The 25967-nt window shown below is 56.7% G+C and overlaps 2 protein-coding genes across 3 annotated transcripts in view; both read right to left on the bottom strand.

Annotated features, from left to right (window-relative positions):
- SH3PXD2B (SH3 and PX domains 2B) overlaps positions 1-18807 on the bottom strand; it is a 65819-nt gene extending 47012 nt beyond the window's left edge. For both annotated transcript variants that reach the window (XM_040078587.2, XM_040078588.2), the window contains exons 1-2: positions 18683-18807; positions 7986-8066 (exon numbers count right to left, since the gene is read on the bottom strand). In XM_040078587.2, the coding sequence (XP_039934521.1) occupies positions 7986-8066; positions 18683-18754 (153 nt within the window). In that variant the 5' untranslated portion in view covers positions 18755-18807. The remainder of the gene's footprint in view (positions 1-7985; positions 8067-18682) is intronic.
- A 4594-nt stretch (positions 18808-23401) lies between these two features.
- Positions 23402-25967, bottom strand: part of STK10 (serine/threonine kinase 10) — a 43016-nt gene continuing 40450 nt past the window's right edge. The window contains exon 19 of the mRNA XM_040078156.2: positions 23402-25917. Within this exon, the coding sequence (XP_039934090.1) occupies positions 25777-25917 (141 nt within the window). The 3' untranslated portion in view covers positions 23402-25776. The remainder of the gene's footprint in view (positions 25918-25967) is intronic.

Raw genomic sequence — 25967 nt, 5'->3', positions numbered from 1 at the left:
GTTCCCATGCCCAGGCCCTGCAGAGGTTCACAGCCTTTTGCCAGGGGACCCCCAAACTGCCAGAAATCCCTCGCCAAAAGCACGGGAGCAGTGATTTACAGCAGCCTGGCAGCCCTGTGAGAGCCTGATGTCCCCCCGACAGGGATGGGACCAGGAGCGTGGGGAAACATCTCACCCCTTCAGCTTCATCACCCTGGGCAGGGCAAGCCCAGCTCTTATTTCTGCCTCCCACTCCCCACCCAAGTGCACAGATCCACTTTTTGGCTGCCCAGGGTGTGTGGGTGGTGCCGAGAGCAGCCTGTGCTGCACCAGAGGGGTTTAACAACAGAAACAGGTCCTGGCCACTTCACTCAAAATCCCCCACTCGCACACAGCGCTCCTTCTCGCTGATTTACTGCTCCCCGTCCCCAGCCTCTCCCCAGGCAGCATCCATCAGCTCCAAAGTGGCTCATTGTGGATCCAGGGCTGCTGCCACACGATATAAATTGCAGGTCTTTCCGCGGGCAAAGCGGCTGTGTTAGGTTGATTAGAAGCACACGGAGATGCTGGGAGAGCACAAAGCCTCCTGAAAACCCCCAGGGCACGGGCAGGCACCTCCCCAGGGACACAGCCCACGGCAGGGGCAGGAGAGGGGCCACCAGGGCCCGGCCAGGAGGGAGGAGATGAATTTCCAGAGCTTTTCCAATAGCAATTAGCTGGGGAGTGGAAGGGCATCAGCTCAGCCCGGGCTCAGGGAGACGGGAGAACCTTTAACCTTTAACTATTGCGTTATCCAGAGACTCCCCCCAAAAATCCACGCTGCATTGTCAGCACAAGAGCTCAGCTCCACACCCCAGGGATGGCACTTTTATCGCTCCCATCTTTTTTGGCTCCAGGGGTTTCCCTCAGGCTCCCTCCCGGATCAGACCCTGCCATGGATGTGCTTCCCCAGGGCTGGGAGTGCTCCTGCAGCTGCCCTGCCACGTTCCCAGAGGGAAGGAGAGGGATGGATGGACAGAGAACAGGCCCAGGAGCCCTCCCTTGCCTTGGGAACCAGGGACCATCCCAAGGGAACAGGCAGGGATGGACTCACAGAGCAGCAAAGGGAGAGAGACGGGCTTGGAATGAACCAAGAGCCACGGAGAGCTGATCCCAGCCTGGAATGAACCATGGAGAGCTGATCCCAGCCTGGAATGAACCATGGAGAGCTGATCCCAGCCTGGAATGAACCATGGAGAGCTGATCCCAGCCTGGAATGAACCATGGAGAGCTGATCCCAGCCTGGAATGAACCATGGAGAGCTGATCCCAGCCTGGAATGAACCATGGAATGCTGTTCCCAACCTGGAATGAACCATGGAGAGCCATTCCCAGTCTGAAATAAGCCATGGAATGCTGTTCCCAACCTGGAATAAGCCATGGAATGCTGTTCCCAACCAGGAATAAGCCATGGAATGCTGTTCCCAACCTGGAATAAGCCATGGAATGCTGTTCCCAACCTGGAATAAGCCATGCAGAGCCATTCCCAGCACTGCTCACGGCAGGTTGTATCTCTGGGACCTGAAGGCGAGCTCTCCCAGCACTGCTGCGTGTCCCGGGTGCGTGCTGGCCCGGGAACGCTCATCCAGCACCACTCCAGGGAATCCAGGCTGCAGATTCCCAGGGGCAGGCACAGCTCTGTGTGCCAGGCACAGGAGGGGTGCCAGCTCCAGCCCGTGCTAAGTCCCTGCCCTGCCCCGGCACGGCTGCCAAGGGCTGGAGCGCTGTAAATGGGAGACATTTGGAGAGGGAAAACAATCAGGGAGCCAACTTTTAACTAGGCTGAAGTGCACTGGACTGAGCAGAGGGAGAGGGGAGGAGAGTGATGGAGGGCTTTGATGCACTGCTGGAAAAATCCCTCCTGCAAACAGACGGAGCCCTCATTTAATGGAAAGCATTTCTCCTCCTCCTGGGCTCCAGGGTGGGAATTCACTGTTCCTGCTCCTGTGCACGTGGTGGTTGAGGCCCTGGCTCTGGGGCAGCCGGGGCACAGAGGACAAAGCAGCTGCTGGTGCTCTGGCTGGAGGAAGCTGTGGCTTTTCCCTGTCCTCGGTCACGCAGGGCCTGCCTCTCCCGAGCCGACTGCCTGAGAGCGAGACCCCGCTGATTTATTTTTGTGGGAGGCTGAAACCACGCAGTTCATTGCGCACACAACTGCTCAGAATTTTGCTGAACTCCATAAACCCTGGAGACAGAAAAAAAAAAAAAAAAAAAAAAAAAAAAAAAAAAAAATCCCCGAAGTGTTGAAATAAGATTCCTGTTACGAAAGAGCTATTGAGAGAGCCCTGTTTACCATCCCTGGACACACAAAACCCTGCAGCTCCTGCAGCCACAGCCTGGCTGAGCTGCCTCAGGGCTTTGCCACCAAAGAGGCTGCCCAGACCAGGAGAGGGGGGAATCCAGGCTGGCATTCCCACCTGGCAGGAGCCCCGTGCTGCTGGGGGCACGCTCCTCAGCACGGCTGCTCTTTGCTCTCGGGATCAGAAGGATTAAGATAACACACACTTCGCCTCTGAGGACTCCTGCCAGGAGCCTGGGTTAAATAATGGAGGAGGAGGAGGAGGAAAAAAAAAGTGGAGGAGCAAGGGAAGGAGAGAGAGGAAGGCAAGCACGGAGCTCGCAGTAATGGAAGCAAGAGGCTCATTTTAATTTTTCAAGCCTCCAACTGCCTGAAACAAGCTGATGAGAACAATTCCTCTTTGTGTGCCAGCTCCGGTCTTCGGAGCCCATTAAACGTGGTGGATTATTTCAAAGCTCTCCGGGTCCCTGGGACACAGACGTTCCCCTCTCCCTGCCTCTGCCTGGCGCCTGTGAGCACACGACAGGTGAGGAACCCCCTCCAGGAGGAGCAGGCTCTGCTCCACACGGACATGGCAGGCACACACCAACTGCCTGCTGCCAATTTTCTCATGGAAGCAGGCACCACTTCAAGAGACTGATTTATTTTTCGGTGTTGCACACAAAGCCATTGGCCCCGGGGCTGCAGGACTCTCTCCAAGATGACACAGCTCCAGGTGGGTCAGAGCTGAGAGTTTCCAGCTGAGAACCTGAAGGAGCTGTTGAACACATGGACAAGCAGGAGAACTGGGAAACACGCTGGATGCACAGACAGACAAGAATGGGAGGGAGAGCCGGAGCCAATTTTGAAGTTGCTTCAAATTCGCAGTTTCTGTGTCCCTGAATTGTGCAGTGAGCACGTTTAGCCCGGCCTGTGTCGTGTCTCCAGCCCTGGCCTCGGAATTAAAGCTCTGTGCAGAGAAGCAGGCACAGAACATCACCCTCTGCTGCAGCTCCAGTGGGGACAAGGACTGAGGGAAAGGGTTTGGACTGCAAGGGGAAAAGCCTGGCACAAAGAGGGGCACCCCTGAAACGTGCCAGGGGACACCAAGGGGAACTGGAGGAGAGGGAACGGCCTCAGCCTGGGCCAGGGGAGGCTCAGCTCGGACAGCAGCAGGAATTTCCCCATGGAAAGGGAGCTCAGGCACTGGAAGTGCCCAGGGAGGTTTGGATCCCCATCCCTGGAGTGTCCCAGGAAGGGCTGGAGGTGGCACTCAGTGCTCTGGGCTGGGGACAAGGTGGGGATGAGCACAGCTTGGATTTGATGGTCTCAGAGATTTTTTCCAGCCTCAATAATTCTGGGATTCTGGGAATGTGGCTGCAGCCAAAAGGCAGGAGATGCTGAGGACGTGGAGTGGGGCTCCATGGGGACAGCACAGCGGGATGGAAAGGTGTAAAAGGGTTGGGTTTGGGATGTTTCAGACAACAGCAGCTCTCGGTCACATGAAGACCTGAAGCGACTGCCAGCCGTGCCTGATGAACTCAGAATGACAAAGGGGGGAAAAAATGTTCCTTTTTGGGGGTTTCCACCAGAAACCACAAGAGAGCAGCCAGAATCTGTTCCCTACCCAGCAGTGCCACTCCTTGCAGCCAGTGGTTTCGAGAGGATCCTTCCAAGGAACTCGTCAGGCTCCTCCCTCGTGGGGCACACCAGGGAGCGCTGGGAGCACAGCTTCTCCCCTCCTGGCAGGGCTGGAAGCATCTCCCAGGCAGGATCACACCTGATCCTCTCTCTCTGCCCACCACAGAAGGCACTCCCGTGCCTGATGGTCGCTGCCCATGCCAGCAGACATGGCCAGCACCCCTGCAAGCATCGATCCCCCTCCCTTGATTTCTTAGGAACAGCATCCAGCTGCTCCCAGCAGCTCACATCTGGAATAGTGAGTGTTGTTAAAGAGCCTCAGTCCTAGCTGAAGGAAATGATTCCTCCAGCTAAGGGATTTATGCAGAACCGAGTTCGGCGCTTGGAGTTACGAATTCACTACAAATCCTCCAGTCACCCCGCGTTTCAAACTTCAGAACGAGAGTTTCTATCTTCCTTCACTCCCAAAACGCTGCCCTCATGCAAACTGCCATGGAGAAAACGAGGAGAGGCAGAGGCTGTGCAGAGCAAAACCCCTCCTGAGCCCTGCCCTGCTCACTGAGCTCCTGCAAAGAGCAGCTCATCCTCGGCTTAGGAATTCTCAGCCTGACTTCAGCACCTGGAATGGAGAGCCCAGAGCAGGACAGGGCACGGCCTGAGCACCTCCCAAGGGGTGAGGGGCACCACAGCCTCTGCTTCAGCTGCTGGGCACAGGGGGAAGCAGCCAGGGCAGAGCACTGGTCAGCAGCCCTCAGAGAGAAGGGGACAGCCTCCTGTGACACCTCCTGTGACACCTCCTGTGACACCTCCTGTGACACCGAGCAGCCCCTGGGGTGGCACAAGGGGTGGAAACAAAAGGAAGAGGTCTCCTGCCACGCTTGGGAGAGAAAGGCAGGGAGGTGCTTGGAGAGGCTGCTGCAGCCGTGAGCTGGAAACCCGGAATTGTGCAGGACAGGGCCAAGCTTGGGTGGTACCAAGGAGAAGAAAAGGAAGAGCTCTGCAGGGCCACGGTACTCAGGGGTAGCTCCAAATGCTCCTGGCTGGAAGCTGTGGCATCGCTGTGACCAGCAAGGCGGCTTTTGACACTCCTCACTCCAGCACGGGGAACACAGCTGCTCTGATGGCTCCAAGGCAAAGGAATTTCTCCATGGAAAAGGTGCTCAGGCCTTGGAACCGCCCAGGGAGGTCTGGAGTGCCCATCCCTGGAGGTGGCACTCAGTGCTCTGGGGACAAGCTGAGGATGGAGCAGAACTCGGACTCTGATCTCGGAGCTCTTCTCCAGCCTCAAGGATTCTGTGGAGTCAGACTGCAGCAGGGTCCAGGCTTCACTCCCGGTTCAGTTTGTGTTTGGAGTGTCCTTGCTGCCCTCCTGGGGAGGGGAGGACACTTGGCCCCGTGGCTCTGCTGTCAGCGCTCATCGTGCTCGTGTTTTCCTTGGCCCCGCTCCTGAAGCAATTGTTCAGCCACAAGGGAAGGTGACAAATGATTCAGCTGTGGAACGTCAGGAGAAACTCCCCAGCCACTCACAGGGAGCTGCAGCATCTCCTCAGCCCCACCGAGCTCCTCTCTCCCGCTCGGATCCAGAATCTCCCACGTCCCTGCCAAGGAGCAGCCAAGGAGGGTGCACCAACCTTCACTGTGTTCAGGAAAACAACCCCTGCTCAGGCTCTGACAGGAGCGTGGAAAGTGCAGCCAGAGCCACTGGGAACACTGATACCAAAGGAACAAACATCCCGACCCAAAGATGCACGTACTGGGATCGCTCAAGGCCGTGGGGATGAATAAATCTGGATGGATTCTCCCCAGAGCATCGAAGACAGATTCTTGACACAGAGACCACCTGCGACTCAAATTTCCCGTTCTTCCTCCAGCACGTCAAAAAAAAAAGATCACCAGAACTGGACCTAGGGAAAATATTTTCCCCTCTGGCTGTTTTCAGAAGCAGCTGAACCATTTCAGCCCCGCACTCATTTTGTGGGGGGGGCTGTGTGGGATTTTTCTTATTTCTTTAAAACAACCAGAGGCATGAATAATTCCCAGCATGGAAAATTTCTGCCTGAAGAGCTAAAATTGGCTTCGAATCATCCAAGAGTCACGCGAGAAAGGCCTCCAGCAGTGGCAGCACTCAGTGCTACCAAGCCTACCTAGAGCATTTTTTTCCACTGTGCTCAGAGGATCTGCCTCACTCCTCGCCTCTCGATCCAATTTCCACTGTCCTGCGCCACAAGTTTAAAATAAGGACACCAGGAAGCGTGTGTGATAAGGGGGAAGGAAGGGAAAAACCACAGATTCTTTCATTATTTCAACAGAGTCAAAAAGGAGCGGTTGGGATAAGTTTTGGGGTTGGTTTTTTTTTTTTTGGTTTGTTTTTCAAGAGAAAGCTGCAGGGAACAGCGAAGGGGGAGATGTTTGCTTTAAACTTTCCCACCTGCACCGTGAGATAGATCTACGTGTATTTATAAAGTACCTCTGCCTCTAAAGACGTTTTGCAGAGTGCCTGGCTCCAGTGAGGACGTTTTCCAACCCCAGCAGCGTGCACAGCTCCAGGCAGGATGGAGGGCAGGGAGAGAGGGAGCACAGCCACGATCCCCCACATTCCTTCCCCATCCCAGGGAAGCAGCACAGCTGGAGGCACCAAACCCCTCCCCAGAACTGTGCCCCCCTGGCAGCAGACAGCGGAATGAGCCTGGCCACCACCTCGGAGCACCACGGCGAGATGAGATGAGATGCTGCGGAGAAGGAAGCACGAGTTCCATTTCCTCCCAGCCCTGGCCGCTGCCCAACAGCTGTTCCTTGTTTATTTACTTTGAGATTCCCTTGGTTACACCAGCTCCCAGCTTAACCCCAGCCTGCCCGGGCCCGTGTGACAGCCGGGCAGGGACAGCCAGCTGTCCCCTCAGCACGGTCACAGCTCCCTGCCGCTGTGCTGCCGGGCAGGGGACGGGCACCACCGCCGTCAGCAGCATCTGCCCCGTCCCAGCCTCCGCAGGAGCCGGCCGGGGCTGGGAAAGCCATCTGCGTTCCCAGGGGCTCGCTCCGCCGGGCAGGCTGGAATTTCAGCCTGGAGGTCTCGCTCAAGGCTCTGTCCTTCCCCTCCGGAGCACGGCCCGCAGCGATGCTCAGCCCCAGCTCCGAGGGTGCCCAGCTCCTGCCCTGGTGCCACGGGCAGCCCGGGAAGGGCATTCCAGCGGCAGACGCTGCCAGCACAGAGATCCCCGCGTGCATTTTCCCTTCTCCTCCGCACACAGCCTGTTCCAGCAGCTCGGTTTCTGTTTCGGCTCATAAAGCCCAGCCAGACCCCTTGGCTCACCTCCACCACGGAGGAGGTGGAAAACACCCTTTGCCTGCTCACCCGGAGCACGGCTCTGCGTTTTCTGCAGCCCAGCCTGTCCCAGTTCCCTTTCCAGCCTCCTCCCTCCCACTTCCATTTCCCCCCTGGCTCCCTCCTGCACTGGGAGGGAATTAAATCAGAGTCATGGCTGGCTTGGAAGGGACCTCACAGATCATTAGTGGGCATGGGCAGGGACATCCTCTATCACACCAGCCCGCACAGAGCTCCATCCAACCTCTTGGGCACTGCCAGGGATCCAGGGGCAGCCACAGCTTCTCTGGGCATCCTGTGCCAGGGCCTGCCCACCCTCCCAGGGAGGAATTTTCCCCTGATATCTGACCTTCACCCACTCTCTCAGTTTGAAGCCGTTCCCCCTTGTCCCATCACTTCACGCTTTTGTAAAAAATCCCTCTCCACATTTCCCTCCAGGAGCCAAAGCAGCTGCTGCCCTCCGGGCTGGCAGAGGGAGCGGGCACTTCCCCAGGCCCCGCTCCAGGGAGTCAAGGGTTTTCCAGCGGCAGCAGCTGGGACAGCCACAGGGAATGGAATTTGGACCTAACTCCAACAAAATCCTCCCCCAAAGCAAACACCCCCCCCCCCCCCCCCCCCCCCCCCGATAAACCCCCAGCAATTGCACAGATAAAGCAGAGCCCAGGAGCTGGGGTGACCTCAGCCCTTCACCGCCCCCAGGCAGAGGCAGAGCTGGAGGATTCCCCACCTGCAGGTCGAAGAACTTGCTGTACCGCCGGTAAATGACCTCCGTGGCTCCATTGGACCAGCTGACCTTGATGATGTACACCTGCAGGGAACAGAGGCAGAAATCAGAGCAGGGGACCCCCGAAAAAACCCCCAGCACCCCCCAAGGAGCTGCCAGCGCAGCCCCCGCCATCCCAACAGCCGGGGGAACGCTTCGGACCGCGTCAGCAAAGAAAAGCCAAAATCAGCGAGCCCCAGCGCCGCAGCCCAACCAAATGTTCATTTCTCGTGGGGAACTGAGCTCTGTGGCCATGAGGAGGGGCACTCATCGAACGTGAAGTGACCCCTCTGTGCAAAAACACAGCACAAATCCCTCCAGGCACGGGAGTTAACAACCAAACCTCGGCCAGCCCCGTTTACAGCTTGTGAAAAACGCCAATCACTTGTTTTTAAAATTTTGAAAGTTTATTAGCAAATAAGATGGTTATAAAAATAGAATTAGAGTAAAAAATTGAACAGTTAGGGTTAGGACAATACGAGACAATAAAAACAAAGTTACAGACGTCTGGGTGCCTCCCCGAGCAAAGAGCTCCGAAGAAGGATCCCCGTTAACAAAGGATTATCTCTTAAAAGCAATAGCCTGTTGAATATTCACACATTTCATACATGATGCATAAATTCCATTCAAACAGAGAATTCTCTCTGGTTAGTGCCACTTTTTTTCCTTTAATCTCTATGGCGTCCACAGGGCTGAGCGAGGCAGGAGAAGTTGGTCTCTTCTGATAAGGAAGTAGTAATTTTTTTTTTTTCCTCTGAAAGATTTACGTTTTCCTGTGGTTGGTACAAAAAAACTACATTTTAACTACAAAACTACCTTTACCATACTATCAAAATATTAACACAACATTAACAATCAATACAACATAATACATATAGTAAATATCTTGCGTAGAGCCATATAATATGCACTTTTCACACAGCTGCAGCACCGAATTCCATGTTAAGATCCAAGGGCAGCACCTGCACCAGCCTGGCTGCTGGAACGGCAACAGCTCAAGGCCTGAAACTCCACGGGTTTGGGTTTCTTACACTTGAGGGGATGGAAATCAGCGTCCTGATCCTCAGAACACCCCAGGACCAACCCCGGCCACTGCAGGTTATTCAGAGACCCCACGACCAGGCTTTAACTGGTGATGAACGCAAAACAAAACACCGAACCCAGCCCATTTCATCCTCAATTCTTCTGCGAAGGACAACAAGCAAATCACAGAATGAGGCAATTACTGATCCTCCCTTGTTTTTCACAGAAAGCAGAGATAACCCTTGACGAGGTGCCAGTGTAACACCCAAGCGACACAAATCTCAGATCGACTGAACAGAACCAAGGGTGTTTGGTTGTTTTTTTTTTCCTCCTAATTCAAGTCCTTATTTCCACCAGAAATTCAAGTATCAGTTCCTTGAAGAAGGACCAAAACGTTCAGATGCCCAGGTGAAGGGACCTGCTGGAACTTCTGCTAGCAAAATCAAGCACGAAGGCTCCTAAAAGCTGAAGTTTTGGTGTTTGAAACAGAATCCCGCAGGAGTTTCACAAGGTTTTTTCCCACTGAGATGCCCATTTCTCCAGATTCTGGAGTGCGACCAACATCCTGAACCAGTATCCAAACTCAAACACCATCGTGCAACACTCAGTGATTTGAGCTCATCACACCTGCCCAAATCCTGAACTGAAAATCTACCTCACTCTCACTCTGCTGACACAGCCTGGGCCACCAAGCTGAGCTGTGACACTCCTGAGGGCTGACAGACTCTTCCCAGTGGAATCACTTCCAAACTAAGACAGAAAACCAGGCAGCAGGAAGTTCTTAAGTTCTCCTTCAAGTCCTTATTGCTGAAATAAAGAACTTCCCTACTTTCAAACCAGTAATTCGAGGTCCACTTCTGTTGAACTTGGGTCGGGAGGGACCCTAAATCTCATCCAGTGGCACCCCCTGCCATGGTCAGGGACACCTCCCACCATCCCAGGGTGATCAAACACCCGGCTTTGGACACTTCCAGGGCTCCAGGGACAGCCACAGCTCCTCTCCACCTCACGGGGGGGGAATCCCTTCCCAAAATCCCATCTAAACCTGCTCTCTCCATTCCCTGCCCCGCTTTCATCCACAACCTGTTATTTTGTGATGAAGGACCTGCACTTTGTATGAACACAAGGCACACAGACGTACTCTCCATGACGTCTGCTCCGGCTGGGGAGGCTCCAAGGGTGAGGCAGCAAACCAAGGGTTAACCCGACGTTAACACACGTTCAGACTCCTTCACCCTCTCCCCAGGACTCGCTGCTGGGCCAGCGCTGAGCTCATGTGGGCTGGAAGCTCAGCTGAAATCCCGGTTTTCTTAGCAGTCCCCAGCGCCGCTCGGGGTTATTTCAGCGCTGGCTGCCTGCCTGCAGAGAGCCTTCCACTGGGGCAGCGCGAGGAGCCAACTCCTCCTCATTGTTTATTCCTACCCTGCCTTTATTTGGAGTCAACAGCTTATTAGACTGGGATTTCAATCAGGATGTGGATATACTCGAGCCAAAGCAATTCAGAGCTCTTCAGGGCAATCGAGCCACGAGGTCTGAGGGCACACCAGGCTTGCCTGCGTCCTCTGCAGCTGGGGAAGGAGCGTTTCTGCTCAGTGGTGAGCTCACTGCTGTTCTGCTGAGATGCAGATCTCCCAGGGGTCAGGAGAAGAGCTTCCTGAGCATCCCTTTCCAAGAGCAGAAAGGTCTCCAGGGCTGTCTCCTCAAGCTGCTTCTGGAAAGCAGAGAAGATGGGGAAACCCACAGGAACGGCAGCTCCTCAGCTTCTGCAAAACCTGGGGAAAGCCAGCTCCCTGTCTCCTTGTGGATATTCCTCGTCCTTCCAACGGCCCCATCCCACCTGGGGTCAGAACCATCACACATCTTGGTGTCTCCCAATATCTGATCCAGCCCCTGCTGTCCCAGAAATCAGAAAAAACAACAAAACAACACCAGAAAGCACAACCCTGGTGTGCTCCCCTCACCGAACGCCAAGAGCAGGTTTGGGGAGGTTTGAGCAGTGCGCTCGTCACGCAGTGAGCGTTTCCAGAGGACTGCACATGGGGCACTAAGCTCCCACAGAGCCATAAATCCCTTCCTCAGGTGCTTCTGGAAGACACTTCCCATGACCAACAGAGCTTTAAAACCACTGCACTCGCTCTGAATCCTCCCCTCCTGGCCTGGCACTGCACCATGTCCTGCCAGGAGCAGCCACCACGAGGCAGTGACCCAAACAACCCGAATTTTGTCCCAGGAAGAGGCACCCCATCAGCTGCCCCCTCAGCCCTTCAGAGCAGCTCAGAGAAGAGGCTTTTCCCCAGCCCACGTGTGGGTGAGGACATGTGGAAGCAGTTATTCCATGGGTCTGTCCAGATCCCAAAAAATCCAGATATCCGCAGCCCTTCCTGTGCTGCTGTGGGGTCTGCACCAGGGGAGGGGAGGAGCTGATGAAACCCAGGAGCGGTGGCTGCCCTTCCTCCCTCCCCCTGGAAAGGACACCCTGCCCTTCTCCCAGCCCTGAGAGCCTCCAGCCTGGGAGGAACAGAGGCCACGGGGACGATTTTGGAGGTGCAGGTGGCTCCTGTTTAATGCCAGGTCAGAGGAGCATTTCTCATGAACACCAAGCCCCCTCCATGCTCCCGTCCCTCGGAGGACAGGAATGGAACAGATCCTCCACAGAAAATGGAAACCTGCAGATGGAAAAGGCTGAGTACGACAGACTCCACTGGAGCCGGGCTCCCAGATTCCTTGGGATCCCCACATCACAAGGAATCGGTCACAGACCAACTGCTTCAAAGTTCCCAGCTGAGCGGGGCGACATCAGGAGCACCAGCCACTGCCCAAGGTTCTCCTGGGTCACACGAAATGCCCTAAATGCAACTATAACACAGAAAAAGGATCCTGCAGCCTCCCCAGAGGCAGCGTGGGCTCGGTCCCCTCCATCACCACCCAGCATCTGTCACTGCTGTCCCCTCCCCAGCACCTCTCTCAGAGGGAGAACGGCTGGAAAATGGGGCCGAAAACCTCGGGAAGGGAAACTGTCAGAAGAACGTCAGTTTGCTGCAAGAAATGCAAAGGGCACCCGGCCAAGCGTGCCAGAGCTGTCAGAGGGAGCTGCGAGGGCTCCACGGCCCGGGGAACGCTCCTGACAGGAGAGAGGCAGAGGGAGATCCAGGACAGCCCTGCTGGGCAGGGAGAGCTCCTGGGAGGCTGCAGGAGCCAGCTCAGACACATCCAGAGCCACGGGAGTCACGGGGACAGAGGGGAGGAGAAGCCAGTGCGAAGCTGAAAAGGGCAGCCAAGGATTTCTCATTTTTTTATTTTTATTTTTCCTTTCTTTTCCTCTTGAAGAAATGGAGCAGCGAGCCCTGGGAGCGGTCAGACACCAGAAGCGTTTCTGCAGGGACCGCTGGACATCCCTGGTGCTGCAGACAGCAGTGGCTCCTGGTGACTCCTCAGAGGGACAGAGGGACCAGAGCCTTTCCCAAACCCTCGGTCCTGCCCTTCCCAAAGAGGCACAAAGTCCCCCACAACAGCACGGGGAGAGAGAGGAGCTGAGTCAAACTGCTGACTCGAGGCAAGGAAATTAGGAACAGACACTGAAAAAAAAAATAAAAAAATAAATAAAATGGAATAACAGAACCAGTTTCCCGTTCTTAAACACGAGGCCGTGTGACCTCGCAGGAGAATCACTTCTGGACTCCTTGCATAAACACACCAGGACAAGCTGGGAAGCAGCCTGGACTGCTCAGATGTGAGCAGGAAAAAGGCAGAGGGAAGGTGAGGGAAACCTAGAGCTGCACTTTCGGCTTCTGTCCTCCTACAGGAGCTCTCCGAAGCTTTTCATGGAGATTCGCACGGGATCCTGGCTGGGGGGACACACGTGAATCCCACAGGAAGGGATGTGGGAGAGGGCAGAGCCTGGGAACTCTGCCTAGCACCCAGCTGACCCAGGCAGCAAGCCCAGCCCAAGCCCAGCACCATCCAGGTGGAGCCCAGGAGCCGCTCAGCCACGCCAACATCAGCTCCCCTGGCATGGCACAACCTTCCCTGGGCGGCTCTGCAGGAACCCAGAGCTCCCCTGGCATCCCTGTGCCCAGAGCTCCTGTCACAGACATGGGCAGGGTGGAGAGCAGCACCACGGCCACCTGGAAAGACACCTCCAGGGCAATGCAGGGACACCAGAGAAGGTCCCCAGCCTCCAGAGGAGCTCCTGCAGCAGCTCCAGACATAACAGCCTCCAGCAGGGGTAGAGCTGCCTGCAGAGCTCTTTCCAAAGGCTTGGAGCCTGTGTGGTCTCGGGTCCAGGGAGACTCTGCACAATAAACCTCTGTGGAAAACTGCACATATTTAAAGCATCTTTCGGCAGCGAAGAGGAAAAGCATCAGTCAGAAGCATCAGGCTTTTGATTTCACCCACGCTATCCTGATCCTGAAACGAGGGGAGACGCGAGAGCCTCGCCCTCCCCTCGGCCACCGCACGAGAAACCCAAGGAGCTGAGCGACCCAGCCAAGCCAGAGTGGGTTTAATATAGAAAAGGGAGTGGGAAATTGTGAGAGGAAAAGAAAAAATAAAATTTAAAAAAAAAAAAAAAAAAAAAAAGGGAGGGAGGTGGCTGGAAACAAAGAAAGTTCTTGGCACCAAGCTGCTGTGCTTGGCCCCTCTCCATCAGCCCTGGCTGCCGCAGGCGTGCGGGGCTGGGGGGGACACGGGGGCTCTTGTGCCACGGGATGCCAAAGCCTGGAGCAGGAGAGGGAGAGCCCAGCCCCAGCTCAGCCAGCAGACAGCTTGTGACCCCCTCACTCCTGCTGTGCGGCCGGGGAACTGGGGGAAAGGCGATGCTGGCACGGAGGAGGGATTCCAGCAGGACACCGGGGATGTGCCCTGGGCTCTGCTGGCAGAGGGCAGGCAGAAGCAGCAAGGCCGAGCTGCAGGGAGCTGGGTAACAGGGATGGAGCAGCAGCAGGGCAGGCAGATCCTCAGCACCACCCAGGCCAGCCTGAGCACACACCCAGCCCTGCAGGGCAGCCACCTCCCCTGGCCCCAGCTCAGCTCATCCCTCTGGTGTGCGCTCCCTTCCCAGCCCGGCAGGGCACGGCACAGCACTGCCGGCACGGCAAGGGCACGCACAGGGTCGTGCCAGAGGCAGGGACCCCCAAGGCAAAGCCTGCTCTGAGCCCTCGGGCACGCGACACGCGCCCCCAGTCTGTCCCAGCCGTGCTGAAGGTCACGCGTATGGATTCTCCCGCTTCCCATTTCCCGCAGCACACGGCCGGAAAGCAGAGACACCCTCCGAAGCAAAGCTCTGGGGGATCGAGGTCAGAGAGCTCAGAGGCCAGGGACGGCCCCAGAGCTGCAGCTCACTGCTGGAATCCAGTGTGAGCATCAGCTTCCCACACGGAGCTGCTCCTGCCCCGGCGGCCAAGGGCCAGGCAGGGTTCGGCCCTTCCACGTTCCAACAGCCTTGGGAAAAGTGACTGGGGAAAAAAACAACAAAGGAGAGGCTGAGCCTGAGCGCTGGTTTTCATCCACAAAGCTGAGAGTGCTCCATTAAACCCCAGCTCTGCTGGGAGGTGAGGAGGAAGGACTGGTGAGCTCTGCGGGGCAGCATCAGGCACGAGGAGAGGGCAAAATTCCCACCAAGCTCCTGCTGTTGGGACAGCATCATGCAGCTGACAGGAAATGGGATGAGACAAGGCACAACCACAGGATGCAGCAGCCAAACACCGCTGAGGATGCTGAGAAAGCCCTCAGACCTTCAGGGGCCACCAGGAGTCAGACTGCAGCTTCCCCTGGCTCGCTCTCATTCCTTGTTTGGTTATCTGGGGACACCACACCGCACGGATTTCGCACCACCCCTGCCAACCCCCTCCTTCCCCTCTCAGCTCCTCCGGCTGCCCACAGGACATTCCCACCATTCCAAGGGCATGGCCACCCTTCCCAGGGAGACAGCACGGGGAGAAGTCATCCCCTGACACGGGGAGAAGTCATGTCCTGACACCCTTCCGAAGCCAAACAACCAGAATGATTCACAGGGGCAGAAATAACACCGGCAATCCACGGGAACAGCTCAGCTCCACAAGGTGACACCGTGCCAGGTGCCCACCGAGCTCTGCTCCAGCTGGGCAACCAGGGCACCACAGAACACGGCCCATGGGGCACGCGTTCCTCAGGAACACCTCCAGCTCTATGAATACAAGGCACTGAAGAGCCACTGAAGCTGCAGATCCGCAGCTCTGTCCTCTTCTCATCCCAGCACTCCGTGATCTGTCCCAGAGAAGCGGCGGGGTTGGGCTACACAAACAGGGAAACCACAAACGGCCTCACCACGACAAGGGACGGAGAGGACACCTACACCAGCACGTCACAAATCCCACATCCAACACACAGCACCTCCACTCCCAGAACGTGGTTCTCCTCGGATTTGTTTCAAAATGCCTCTAGATCCCATTAGCCAGATTCCACCAGGCGCTGTTAATTACTCTCACAACCTAGCTGCCGCTAATGAGGTCCTACACCGTGTTTAGAGTTTTGCCAGTCTCGTTCACCGGGCTTGCAAAAGAAATGGACGCTGTGCATTTTGTTTAAATTTCCCATTTTCAGGGATACACGGAGGCTGGGAATGGAAGCCCTGCAAGAACATAATCCAGCTTTCCCAAAAATCTAACCCACCCAAACAGTGTGCTGTTGAATGTGTGTATATATATATATATATATATATATATATATACATATATATATGTGTGTGTGTGTGTGTGTGTGTGTGTGTGTGTGTATATATATATAAAATTTTGGATGGTGCTCCAGAACAACCATTTAAAGCTATATAACTATGGGAATGTTCCTGGCAGGCAGAAATGGAGATGGGATTCAAGGGCATTGCTATTGACACACAGAAAACACACACATTGCAGCTGTGACAAAATGAAACATCCCGAAGCTTGCCCAAGGGAAAGGAAACCAAATCTGGATTTGGTAGGAAAAAAGCTTTATTTTAGGGCTTCTACTCGAGAATAACAAACACAACACTACAAAAGGGTCCCGCGTGGAGTCCTTTAAAGGAAAATCCAGCCTGTTGCATCTGTGGCTTTGTTTTGGGTCTTTTCTGAATAAACATTCATTTATCAGAGACTTGGCCAGACCAGAGAAATGACAGTCTGTTGCTCTGTCTCTCACCATGATTACTTTCAAACTTTACTCGCTGCCTTCTCGGATTTGCAGGATGGCCCCGGAGCCCTCGCTGGCAGCACCCCTGAGCTGTGATCACTTCACACGGGGCTGTGTGGGAAATGCTGCTGAAGATGTAACCCAAATGTCACCTCAGCCACTGCCTGGAGGATGGAATCCTTGGATAATGGGCTGCCACGAGCCAGAGCGCCCTGCAACAAACCCCTGGATCGTTCCTCACTGCCCCTGCCGGGTTATGCCCACGAAAAAAAAGCTTAAAAACACAAGTGGAGTTCGAGGGCGCAGGGCTGTGTGAGCTGAACCCCAACGCTCAGCACCGTACCCAGCCACCCAAACCCTGCCCAGCGCCTTGCTAGCTCCTTGCCCTGCAATTTGAGGAAATACTCTGCCTCCTGCTCCATAGCAGAGCTGCAAAACATGCAAGTTTCTGTCTCAGACCGCGCAGGTCTCGTTGTATCAATTACCCAGGTGAGAGGCGAAGCAGAGCAGCCTGAACAGAGCCAGCCCTCCCCAGTGCAGGTGTAACAAGGACTTTGAAACCCTGGCTCCATCTCACTTTCCTGGGAAAGTGCAATTCATAACTTTGTGCTGCGGCCTCCCGCATCATGAGCGACACAATGGCAGCTTTGTCCAGCAAAGAGAAGCCTCTGGCTGAGGCAGAGGAGCCCGAGCAGGGCCGGTCATCACAGAGGCAACAGGAGGAAAAAGCCAGCGTGGCTCTCCGGCCTCCCCAGGGACAGGAGCGCTGCCTCAGGGATGGAGCAGAGCACGTCTGTGTGATGGGAGAAGGCGGAGGGTGAATGTTTCACACGGACACTTCGTGGTCACCCCGGATCCACGCTGCGCCAGCAGCCGCTGCCTACAAATGATTCAGCCATGATTTTGCTGCCTCTCCCTCTCTTTGCAGGGGGAGGAAGGGGAGGGAAAAAAAAAAAAAAAAAGCTTTGGTTTCATATAATTAACTGGCTTTGTGGATCTGCCTGGTGCTATCGATTCCTCCAGCGAGGCGAGCGCTCCCATTCACTCCAGCGCTGCTCGGGGGAGGCAAACTGCCGGCCCCTCCCTGGGCTCAGCCCTCTGCGAGCCACGCTGGCTCCCGCTGCTGGATCCCGGTCCAAGACCAGCCCAGGGAAAGGCTGGAGGCAGAGGGATCCGCCGAGGAGGCTGAACGGCCGGGCTTGCACATCTGTCACCGCGCGGAGCCGCCGCCTCTCCCACCGCTCCCGGAGCTCCTGCTCCGCCGTCCCCACCCTCCAGCTGCCTCCTCCAAACACCGCCGTCCCGGCTCTGCGGGCTCTCGGGGGTGAATTGCGCTGTGCCCAGCTCCGCCCGGCTCTCCCCTCCCCGCGGGGCGAGCGGGGACAGCGCGGATCGTGCGCGGCCTCCCTGCCCTGGGGACAGCGCGGGGACAGCACGGGAGCTCCCGAGGCGATCCCGGGACACGGAGGGGAAGCCCCGGATCCGCCAAGACAAACAGCGGAGCACAAAGCTGCCCCGGAGCGGGGCCGCGATGAGCGAGGCTCGATGGACACGGCAGGAAAAGGGACAGACACATCTGGAGCCGGCTGCTAAAGCTCCAGGCAGGGCAGCAGGAAGAAGGGGAGATCAGGGGGTGAGCACGGGGTGGGTGGCAGCAGCCACGCCACGTCCCCGATGCGAGGAGAGACCCCTCTGCCCGCCCCTCCCGGAGCTGCCTGCCCTCGGCTCTCCTCCAGTTGCTGCTCAGCGCCACGAACCAGCCGTGGGGACCTGGAGAAGCCCTGGATCTCCCCCAAGAGCTCTGAAAGCCCGGCTCCTGTGACAACTGGCTCCAGACAGAGCAAACACCAACCGCATCTGCACGACCCAGATGTGCAGTGTGTCACTGGGTCACACTGGCAAAGCGGGAGGGGAGAACATTTCGGTCTTTGTTTTACGGCTGTTGCCAAGATTCACCCACAAGCTCTCCAGGGGTGCCTGGAAATACACCAAAGTTTAAATCATTTAAAAAAAAAAAAAAAGAGAGAGAACGCCTTCAAAAATAGACAACCCCGCAGCAGATGCCCCGGAGCACGCAGGGAGTCTGGGCAGGATGCGGGGCACACGAGGGACCCCTTCCCGGGCACCGAGCGCAATCCAGGGAGCGGAAAGCAGCAGCCGGGTGGTCCCTTTGCCCCGGGACTCTGCGACCAACAGGTCCCACGTTCCCGGCGCCGAGCCGCTGCCAGCTTCACCGCCGCGCCCGCGGCCGCTGCCCCCGGGGGTGCGCGCAACCCCCGCCCGCATCCCCCGGGCATCCCCCGCGGGGCCGGGAACGCGGCGGGACCCCCTCGGGACACCCGTGACAGGCACCCCCGGCAGCGCTGCTTCCCTCCTCCTCCTCCTCCTTCTCCTCCTCCTCCTCCTCCTCCGTCCTCCCTTCCCGGAGCTCCGCGCGGGAGCGGGGCCGGCAGCGCCCGGCCTTTGTTCGCCCGGGGCCGGGCCGGGGCACTCACGTAGTGCTTGTTGGGGATGCGGCGTTTCTGCACGTCCAGCACCTTCACCTCGGCGATGCTCCGCCTGGGCATCGCCGCTGCCGTGCCCCTCGGGGAGCGGGGACGCTTGTGGCGCCGGGCGCCGGTACCGGAGGCTGCAGCGCGGCCGAGCCTCCCCGCACCGCCCGCTCCGGGGGCGGGAGGCGGCCCCGGCCCGGCCCGGCCTATCCCGGCCTGCGGGGCGGCCCCTCCGCCGCTTAAAGGAGCGGCCGGCGCCGAGCCTGCCCCGCCGGCCCCGCTGCGTGTGCGAGCCCGGCGCTGCCGGGAGGGGATGGCTCAGCGGGCGCGGCGTCCCTCCCGGAGAGGGGTCTGGGTTTGGGTCACCCCCTCCCGTTACCTGTGCTCTTGTCCCGCCGCGACAGACCCCGTGGGTTGGCGGGCGAGTTCCCAAAGGAGGCAGGGGATGAGCAGGGAGAGGTCTGTGCCGGGTCAGCAGAGCTGCCTCGCCCGGGACAAGCCTGCGGGGAGACATCGTGTACAAAGGCGTGTAGCGACAGGACGAGGGGGAATGGCTCCAAACGGAGAGAGGGTTAAGATTAGATATCGGGAAGGAATTCTTCACCGTGAGCGTGGTGAGGCGCTGGCACAGGCTGTGCAGGGAAATTCTATCCCTGGAGGCATCCAAGGCTGGACAGGGCTGGGAGCATCCTGGGCTAGTGGAAGGTGTCCCTGCCCATGGAATGATCTCTGAGGTCCCTTCCAACCCGAGCCATTCCGTGCCTCTATCCCTGCGAGCCGGGAGCTGACCCACTGCCCCCAGCTCTCCTCCTGGCAGCCCCCCAGCCGTGTCCTTGTGCCAGCAGAGCGGCCAGGGCAGTGCCCGGGCGCTCCTGGGCACCAGCACTCAGCCGTGGCCTCCGTCTTCCCAGCAGCTCCTCAGCACGTGGCATAACCACAGCTCTCTTCCCCCGTTGGGCTTTTAATTACATTATAAAGTTACTCAAGGCTTACACTGGCAGGTCATTAGTTTTCATATGAGTTTAATTTAATCATAAACAACTCATCTCACTCCTTAGCGGCTCCTTAAATGTGGCTCTTTTTAATACTATTAACTTTGCTGCAGCCACCCCAGAGGATTAATGGAGGTGCAGGCAGCTTGCCAGGGCTTTATTGCCCCTCCCCAAGGGCTCGTCTTCGTCCTCCTCCCCCTCAGACCACAGTGGCCCTGCAGAGGTGGCTGCAGGAGAGTTGCTGGGCTGCGTGGAGGGGACATCAGGCCACTGGTGACCTCCCAGGTGCCTGCTGGGGTGCAGACACAGCGCTGGGTCACGCCTGGACCACCTGCACGTCACCCCAGCCACCAGCTCCTCAGCCAGATGTGCTTTGAAGGCAGCAGGACGTGGAGGTGAGCTGCGGAATGCTCCCTTCTGTCATTGTCACGTTCCTGTGGGACACTGGGGCTGGACCTGGAAGTGCTCTTGAGGAGCCTGGGATAGCACCAACATCTGGAATTGCAGCTCCTGGTGTTGTGTGGAGTGTCCAAGCTGGAGCAGAGGAAGTTTTGCTAGTTTAAAAGCCCTGAAAGATGCACCAATCCTCCAGAGGATGGTGAGGAAAACACCCAAAGCAGCTGGTAAGAGAGGGAGCGTACACTGAGATGCGGAGCAACGGAGAAAGCTGATTAAAGAGAGGAATGAAACAATTCCTGGTCTTCACATGCTGAAAAGAAGAATTAGGGTAGAGAAGCGCTTTATCATCAGCATTGTCTCCCCCCTTGACCTGCTGAAGGGATTCCATCGCTCCTGGGCGCCGGCAGCGCCAGGCAGTTGAGCACCCAGGAACAGCGGGGCTTGGAGAGCATCACAGCCCAGGCTGCAAAATGGCTCCTGGGTTTAATTAACAAGTCTGATGAGGGCTGCTGAGAGGAGTGGAGAGTGGCTTCGCATGCTGACCAGATCACCTCCCTGGGGAGAAACGCTGGGAAGCGACTGCGGAGAGGCAGAGCCTGCTGTGCCTCGGTCATTTATCAAGGAATCTGTCCAGGATTTGTAAGGGAGCCCAAGTGAGGGGTGTGGGGGTGACCTGGGGCTCCTGTGCTCGCCCACACCTCCGGGGATGCTGCTGCAGGACAGCAGAGGTGTGGCAGCAGCACGTCCCACCGAAAGGTTGGGTGGTGCTGAGGGGAGTTTCAGGATCAGCGTTCATCCCCTGCTGCCCTAACCAGCGGCTAAAGCGTCACGAAGCCAAATAAAATAAAATAACTACGATAAAATAACTACACGGGAAAGGTCAGGACCTACATGAGAGCCAGGCTTGTGCTCTCTCCCTTCTGTCTGCCAGGATCAGCTGAGCAATTTAAAACAAGAGGGCAAACGACTTCTGAAAGGCCATCCCTCAGCTCGGGTGGGCAAAGGGGTTTCTGCAGGGCCGTCAGTGGATTCCAGCTGTTTGGGCACAGCTGGGCAGTCCCTGAGGCGTGCCTGGTGTCAGGGAGGGAATGGAATGAGGAGGCAGTGTCCCCCCTGTCAGCCCTGAGTGCAGAGGGAGCGCTGCCTGCACTCATCCTGGCGTGGAGAGCCCGCTGCTGCTGCTCACTTTTCAGTGCTGGAATTGGTAGATCCTGCCAGGTCACCGAACGTCCCGGTCCCTCCTGTGTCAGAACAAAGGCAGCCGCCCTCCCTGAGCCACCTCACAGAAACCAGGCGAAAACCATGCTCCTACCCCCGCAGAGGAGAAATCCCTGCAGCTGCAGCCCAGCCCAGCAGAGATTTCCCGTTTCACCAGGGCTGGGTCTCTCCGATTCTGTCACCAGGGACGATTTTCCACTGCTGTGACCCCTGAACTGCAGGGTTTGGGTGCCACCCATCAGAGCCAGGCTGCCCAGGAGAACAGAACCCACGCAGGGAACGCTCAGCCCTCAAATGGGGGAGCCCCGGGAAACTCCTGAGGACCGAGACCCCGAGGGGAGGCAGAGATCTGATGGAAGAGGCGCCACAGAGAGTGCCAAAGCCAGCGAAAAGAGCCGGAGAGCCCCTCGGCAGCTCCAGCGTTGTGCCATCTAGCGAGCGACGGGAAGAGCGGCGAACATCCCGCTCCTGCCAGCCTGGAAACCGCATCCAGGGCACTCCAGGATGGGCCGCCAGCGAGAAGTGTCCCCAAAAGCCACCCCCGTCCCAGCCAGGAGAAGGAGCAGCAGCAAACACCAGCAGCAAACACCTCCGGAGAGGCGCGGATTGCTCGAACCGGGGGGGGAGTTTGGAGAACAAACCCGCGGATGCTGCAGCAGCAGCACGCAGCAGCATCTGGCTTCAGAGGGTGCTGCTGACCCTCAAGGACTCCCGCAGAGGCAAAGGGAGCGCAGCTGCAGCCGTGGAACGGAGGCACAAACCCCAAGGCTCTCCCTGCCTGTCCTGCTTTTCTTCCCCCAGAGAATCCCAGCATCGGCATCTGCAAAAGCCCTTGGGCAGCCCGGAGGAGCTCGGAGCCCAGATGTGACAGGGCTGAACCCACAGGGAATGCTGCAGCTGCTGCAGCGCCAGGAGCTTCTCGGGGCTCTCAGCTCTGTTTTTAGAAATTAAGGAGTATTTTTACTTTGGCTCTGGTTTTCAGCGTAGCGCCGGGACGAGGTGGTGGTTAACAGTTATTTCTGGAATATACAGTACTTATAAATATGTGCTGAATGCTCATGGTTGAAGCTCCCCTCAGGCACTGCCAAGGACATGAAGATGAAGTTAAATATTCCCAGGAGATCTCCTGCTTCCCGGGGATACACCGAGTGAGAGCAGTGTGTCCCAGGAGACGCTGCAGTGCTGCTATACATAAACAAAATGATTAATTATGTGTCCTCAGCTACTCCATTCCTTACTATCTCATGGAGAAAGGAGACAGAAACCCTCAGGCTCTGCTCATCCTTCTCTCCCTGCTCATTTAAATCCTCACCAGCAACACCTTTCACCCTCAATTCCATCTCCCTTTCAGCACCTCACCTGAAGTCACGTCCCGCATTTTTACCTGGGGTGGACGCTGCCAGCAAAGTCATTTCCTGCACGAAACCCAAGGTTAAATTGGCAGCTTCCAAAGCTGAGGGTAAACCATGTCAAAGCTGCCCTAATTTAATGTGGTGTGTCCTTGAGAGAAACCGATGACAGCGGCAGGTGAAAAGTTCCGAGCAGGGAGCAAAGGGCATTCGGGTTCTGTGGTGGGAGCTTTTCTGAGCAGCCCAGGGGAGGAGGCAGGGATTTCCCCCTGCACCCACGGGGCAAAACAGGATTTTTTTATCCTCCTGAGAAGAGGAGAACACGGGAAGAGACAGGGAATCATCCCTAGGTCCTCCTTGTCCCACCAAATCGAGGGAACTGAAGCCTTTGTCTGAGCTTTCTGCTAAAGCCAGGCCAGCTAAATTAAATCAAAAAGGAGGAAGGGTCCGTGCAGAGATGCTCTGCTCAGGGTGCAATACTCGCTCCTCACCAAGCAGGGTCAGCGCAGCACCGTGTGAACGCGCACTGAAGTCATCCAGGGGACGGCTGCTTGGCTTCAGCTCCGCCGGAACTTCAGCCTGCTGGCAAAGAAGTCCCTGTCCCTGAGCGTCAGGAGAGGCTCCAGCTCGGCTTTAAACAGCTGGAGGGTCAGCCTGGAGAAGTCCAAAGGCCAGAAGTTTTTCTAAGTCAGTAAAACCCCGAGCAGAAGCAGAGCTGATCTGAGGTCACAGCTGGCAACCAGGCACAAAATCGGACCCATGCCCAGGTTTCTCAGGCTGTTACTTTATTAGAGAGGTCTTTACATCATAGCGGTGGCCCCGCTGAAGATATTTTACAAAATATTTTTTTAAAAAACCCCATTTTTTATTCGAAGCCACATTTTATAAAATCGTGTCCCATCCCCGCCCTGAAAAGCAAGCTGGGTTCAATTGTGGTTCCTTCTGGACTGAGAACGACAAATAAATCCTCTTTTGGAAGGAGGGAAGATGATAACCAGGCTGTAAACATGACAGTCAGACGATGTGCCCCCCTTCTAGGCGAGGGACACGGTACTGGGGCCTGGCACGAGCACAGAACACAAAGATGAGTGCGCAGAACCATTCCTACCTCTGTCAGCAAGGCTGTGTGCCTCTCCCCACGCTGGGAATCAGCTGCACTGGAGGCAGGGATCAGGGATTTACCACGGGGGCTCTGCACCCCCTTTGGGAGCCCCCAGAAACGGTTTTTCCTGGTGGCTGCAGGATGTCCAGAGAGGGATGGTGCTCCCTGGGCTGGTGGAGAGGCAGCGGTGCCCTTCAGCTGGGGGAGGTGACAGCTTCTGCAGGGCCCTCCAAGGATGGGCACCGGGCTCTGATTCCTGACACAACCCCTGCACACGACAGCTCCAGCCTGACCCCAGCAGGACCAGGGCCAGGACCAGGACCACCGGGGCTGCTGCAACGCCATCCTAGCGTGATTAAAACCTCCCATCAACCCCCTTGTCCAGTTCAGGAACATCCCCTTGCATTCATTAACCCTACATCGGTTCCCAGCCTGGTGTTTTCACGTCTGAGAGGCACACTCCACGCTTCTGGAGATGGGGCAGGAACCCTTTCTGTGTTTATTAACACAGACATCGTGGCTGTGAAACCAGAGGTAACCCGGGATGGCACAAAGAGAGAGTCTTGCTAGCTGGCAGGAAGCTTATAAATATGGATTAGGAGCGCTGAAAGGGCAGAAAATGCACTCTCCAGACAGAGTTAAATAACTAAACACCTAGAAGTGAGGCACATCACATACCACCTTTCCCTGAAATGTCAGTAAATCAACAGAGGGGACTTGAAAATAACAACTTTTTTCTTATATTTTCTTTTCTTTTCTTTTTTTAAGCAGAAATATATATATATATATATGTATTTTTTTTTTTTCTTGCTAAAGAAACAGGTGTTAAACAAACAACGCTGTCCAGGGGAAAACTTAAGTGCTGCCTTACACCTCTGGGCTGTGTAAAGAAGGTGGTGCTGCCGGTGAGGTCCCTGACCCCCTCCCCAGCTCGGTGCTCCCAGTCCCAGCCAAGGGGGCAGAAAGGACAGAGGACCTGCTCTGCCACTCTGCCCGCGACTCCCAGCCAGGAGAACCATCCAAAAAGCTGTGGAACATCGCAAGGAGCTGAGACATCAGAGGACAAGGAGCTGCTGGGAGCAGCGAGTCCCCTTTGCGCCTCCCCTGCCCTTGTTCCACCGCTCCTTTGTTCCTCCTCCCTGCAGCCACAACCCGCTGGCCAGGCTGGCTGACCCCACACAGAAAGGACTTAAAAAGCAGCCTCAAGTGCCTGTGTGATGCTGAGAGCTCTGGCAGTAACACCCCTCACCCCAAAGGCACGTCACGGTGACAGACACGTCACCGTGTCACCGCAGGACACGGCGCTGTCCCCAGCCTCCCCCTCTGTACCTGCACCTGAACATCCTCAAGAATCAAACCTGCAGCCAGCTGAATCAGCCCTGATGATAACGGGGTTAGCTCAGTGCCACAGGGGCTGTGGTGCCAGTGGTCACAGCAAAGGAAGGGCAGAAGCATCTTTGGGAGGACTTCCAGCTCCTTTCTGCACAGTCTGTGTGGGGAGGAGGAGGAAGAGAAAACCCAGCCCTCCCTAGGGCAAAATAAAAACCCAAATCTCTGTCTCTCTGTGGCCAAAAATAAAAGGGCCACGGGGCAGAGGAATAAGTCTAAGGCCAAGGTGAGTTTAAGACAGTGCCAAAGGTGCTCTGCCCCAGGCCAGGCCTTACAAAGGACCGGGACAGGAGCAGCCACGGTGGAGAGGGAGGTGACAGCCCTGCTTCTCCTGCTCAGAGCGGCCACTGCTCCAGCCTGAGCTGACAAAGCCAGTGAGCACCAGGCTCACCCAGGACGCATCCAGCCAACAGTGCAAGTACAATCCAGACAGGGTCCTGCCCCAATTCCCAGCCTGGAGCTCCTGGGAAAGCCACCCCAAGTTCCAGCCAGCACCCCTCAGCGCAGAGGCCACGTTTATCCCGGGCAGAGCGCGGGGACGGGAGGGTGCTGTGGGAAGAAGGGGCTGCTCAGAGGGTCTTCCAAGTCCAAGCCCTCTCCTGCAGCCCAGGAGGACATGGCCAGTAGCAGCTGCTGGCCTGCCAGGTGTTACAAGCTCTCTGAGGAGCTGAAGGGGACAAACTTGGCGTGTTTGGTCGGGGACACTGGCATCTGTCCATCGGCCTCCTCGCTCAGCCTGAAGAACATCTCCTGCTCACGCTTCTTCTGGTTCAGCTCATCCTCCAGGGCCTTGAGCAGAGAGAACAGCACAAGAGCCGTGTTGGAGAATGTTCTGGAGC

Source organism: Hirundo rustica, chromosome 14, assembly GCF_015227805.2.
Source record: "Hirundo rustica isolate bHirRus1 chromosome 14, bHirRus1.pri.v3, whole genome shotgun sequence".
Lineage (NCBI taxonomy): Eukaryota > Metazoa > Chordata > Aves > Passeriformes > Hirundinidae > Hirundo > Hirundo rustica.
This window is presented reverse-complemented; position numbering and strand designations above follow the sequence as displayed.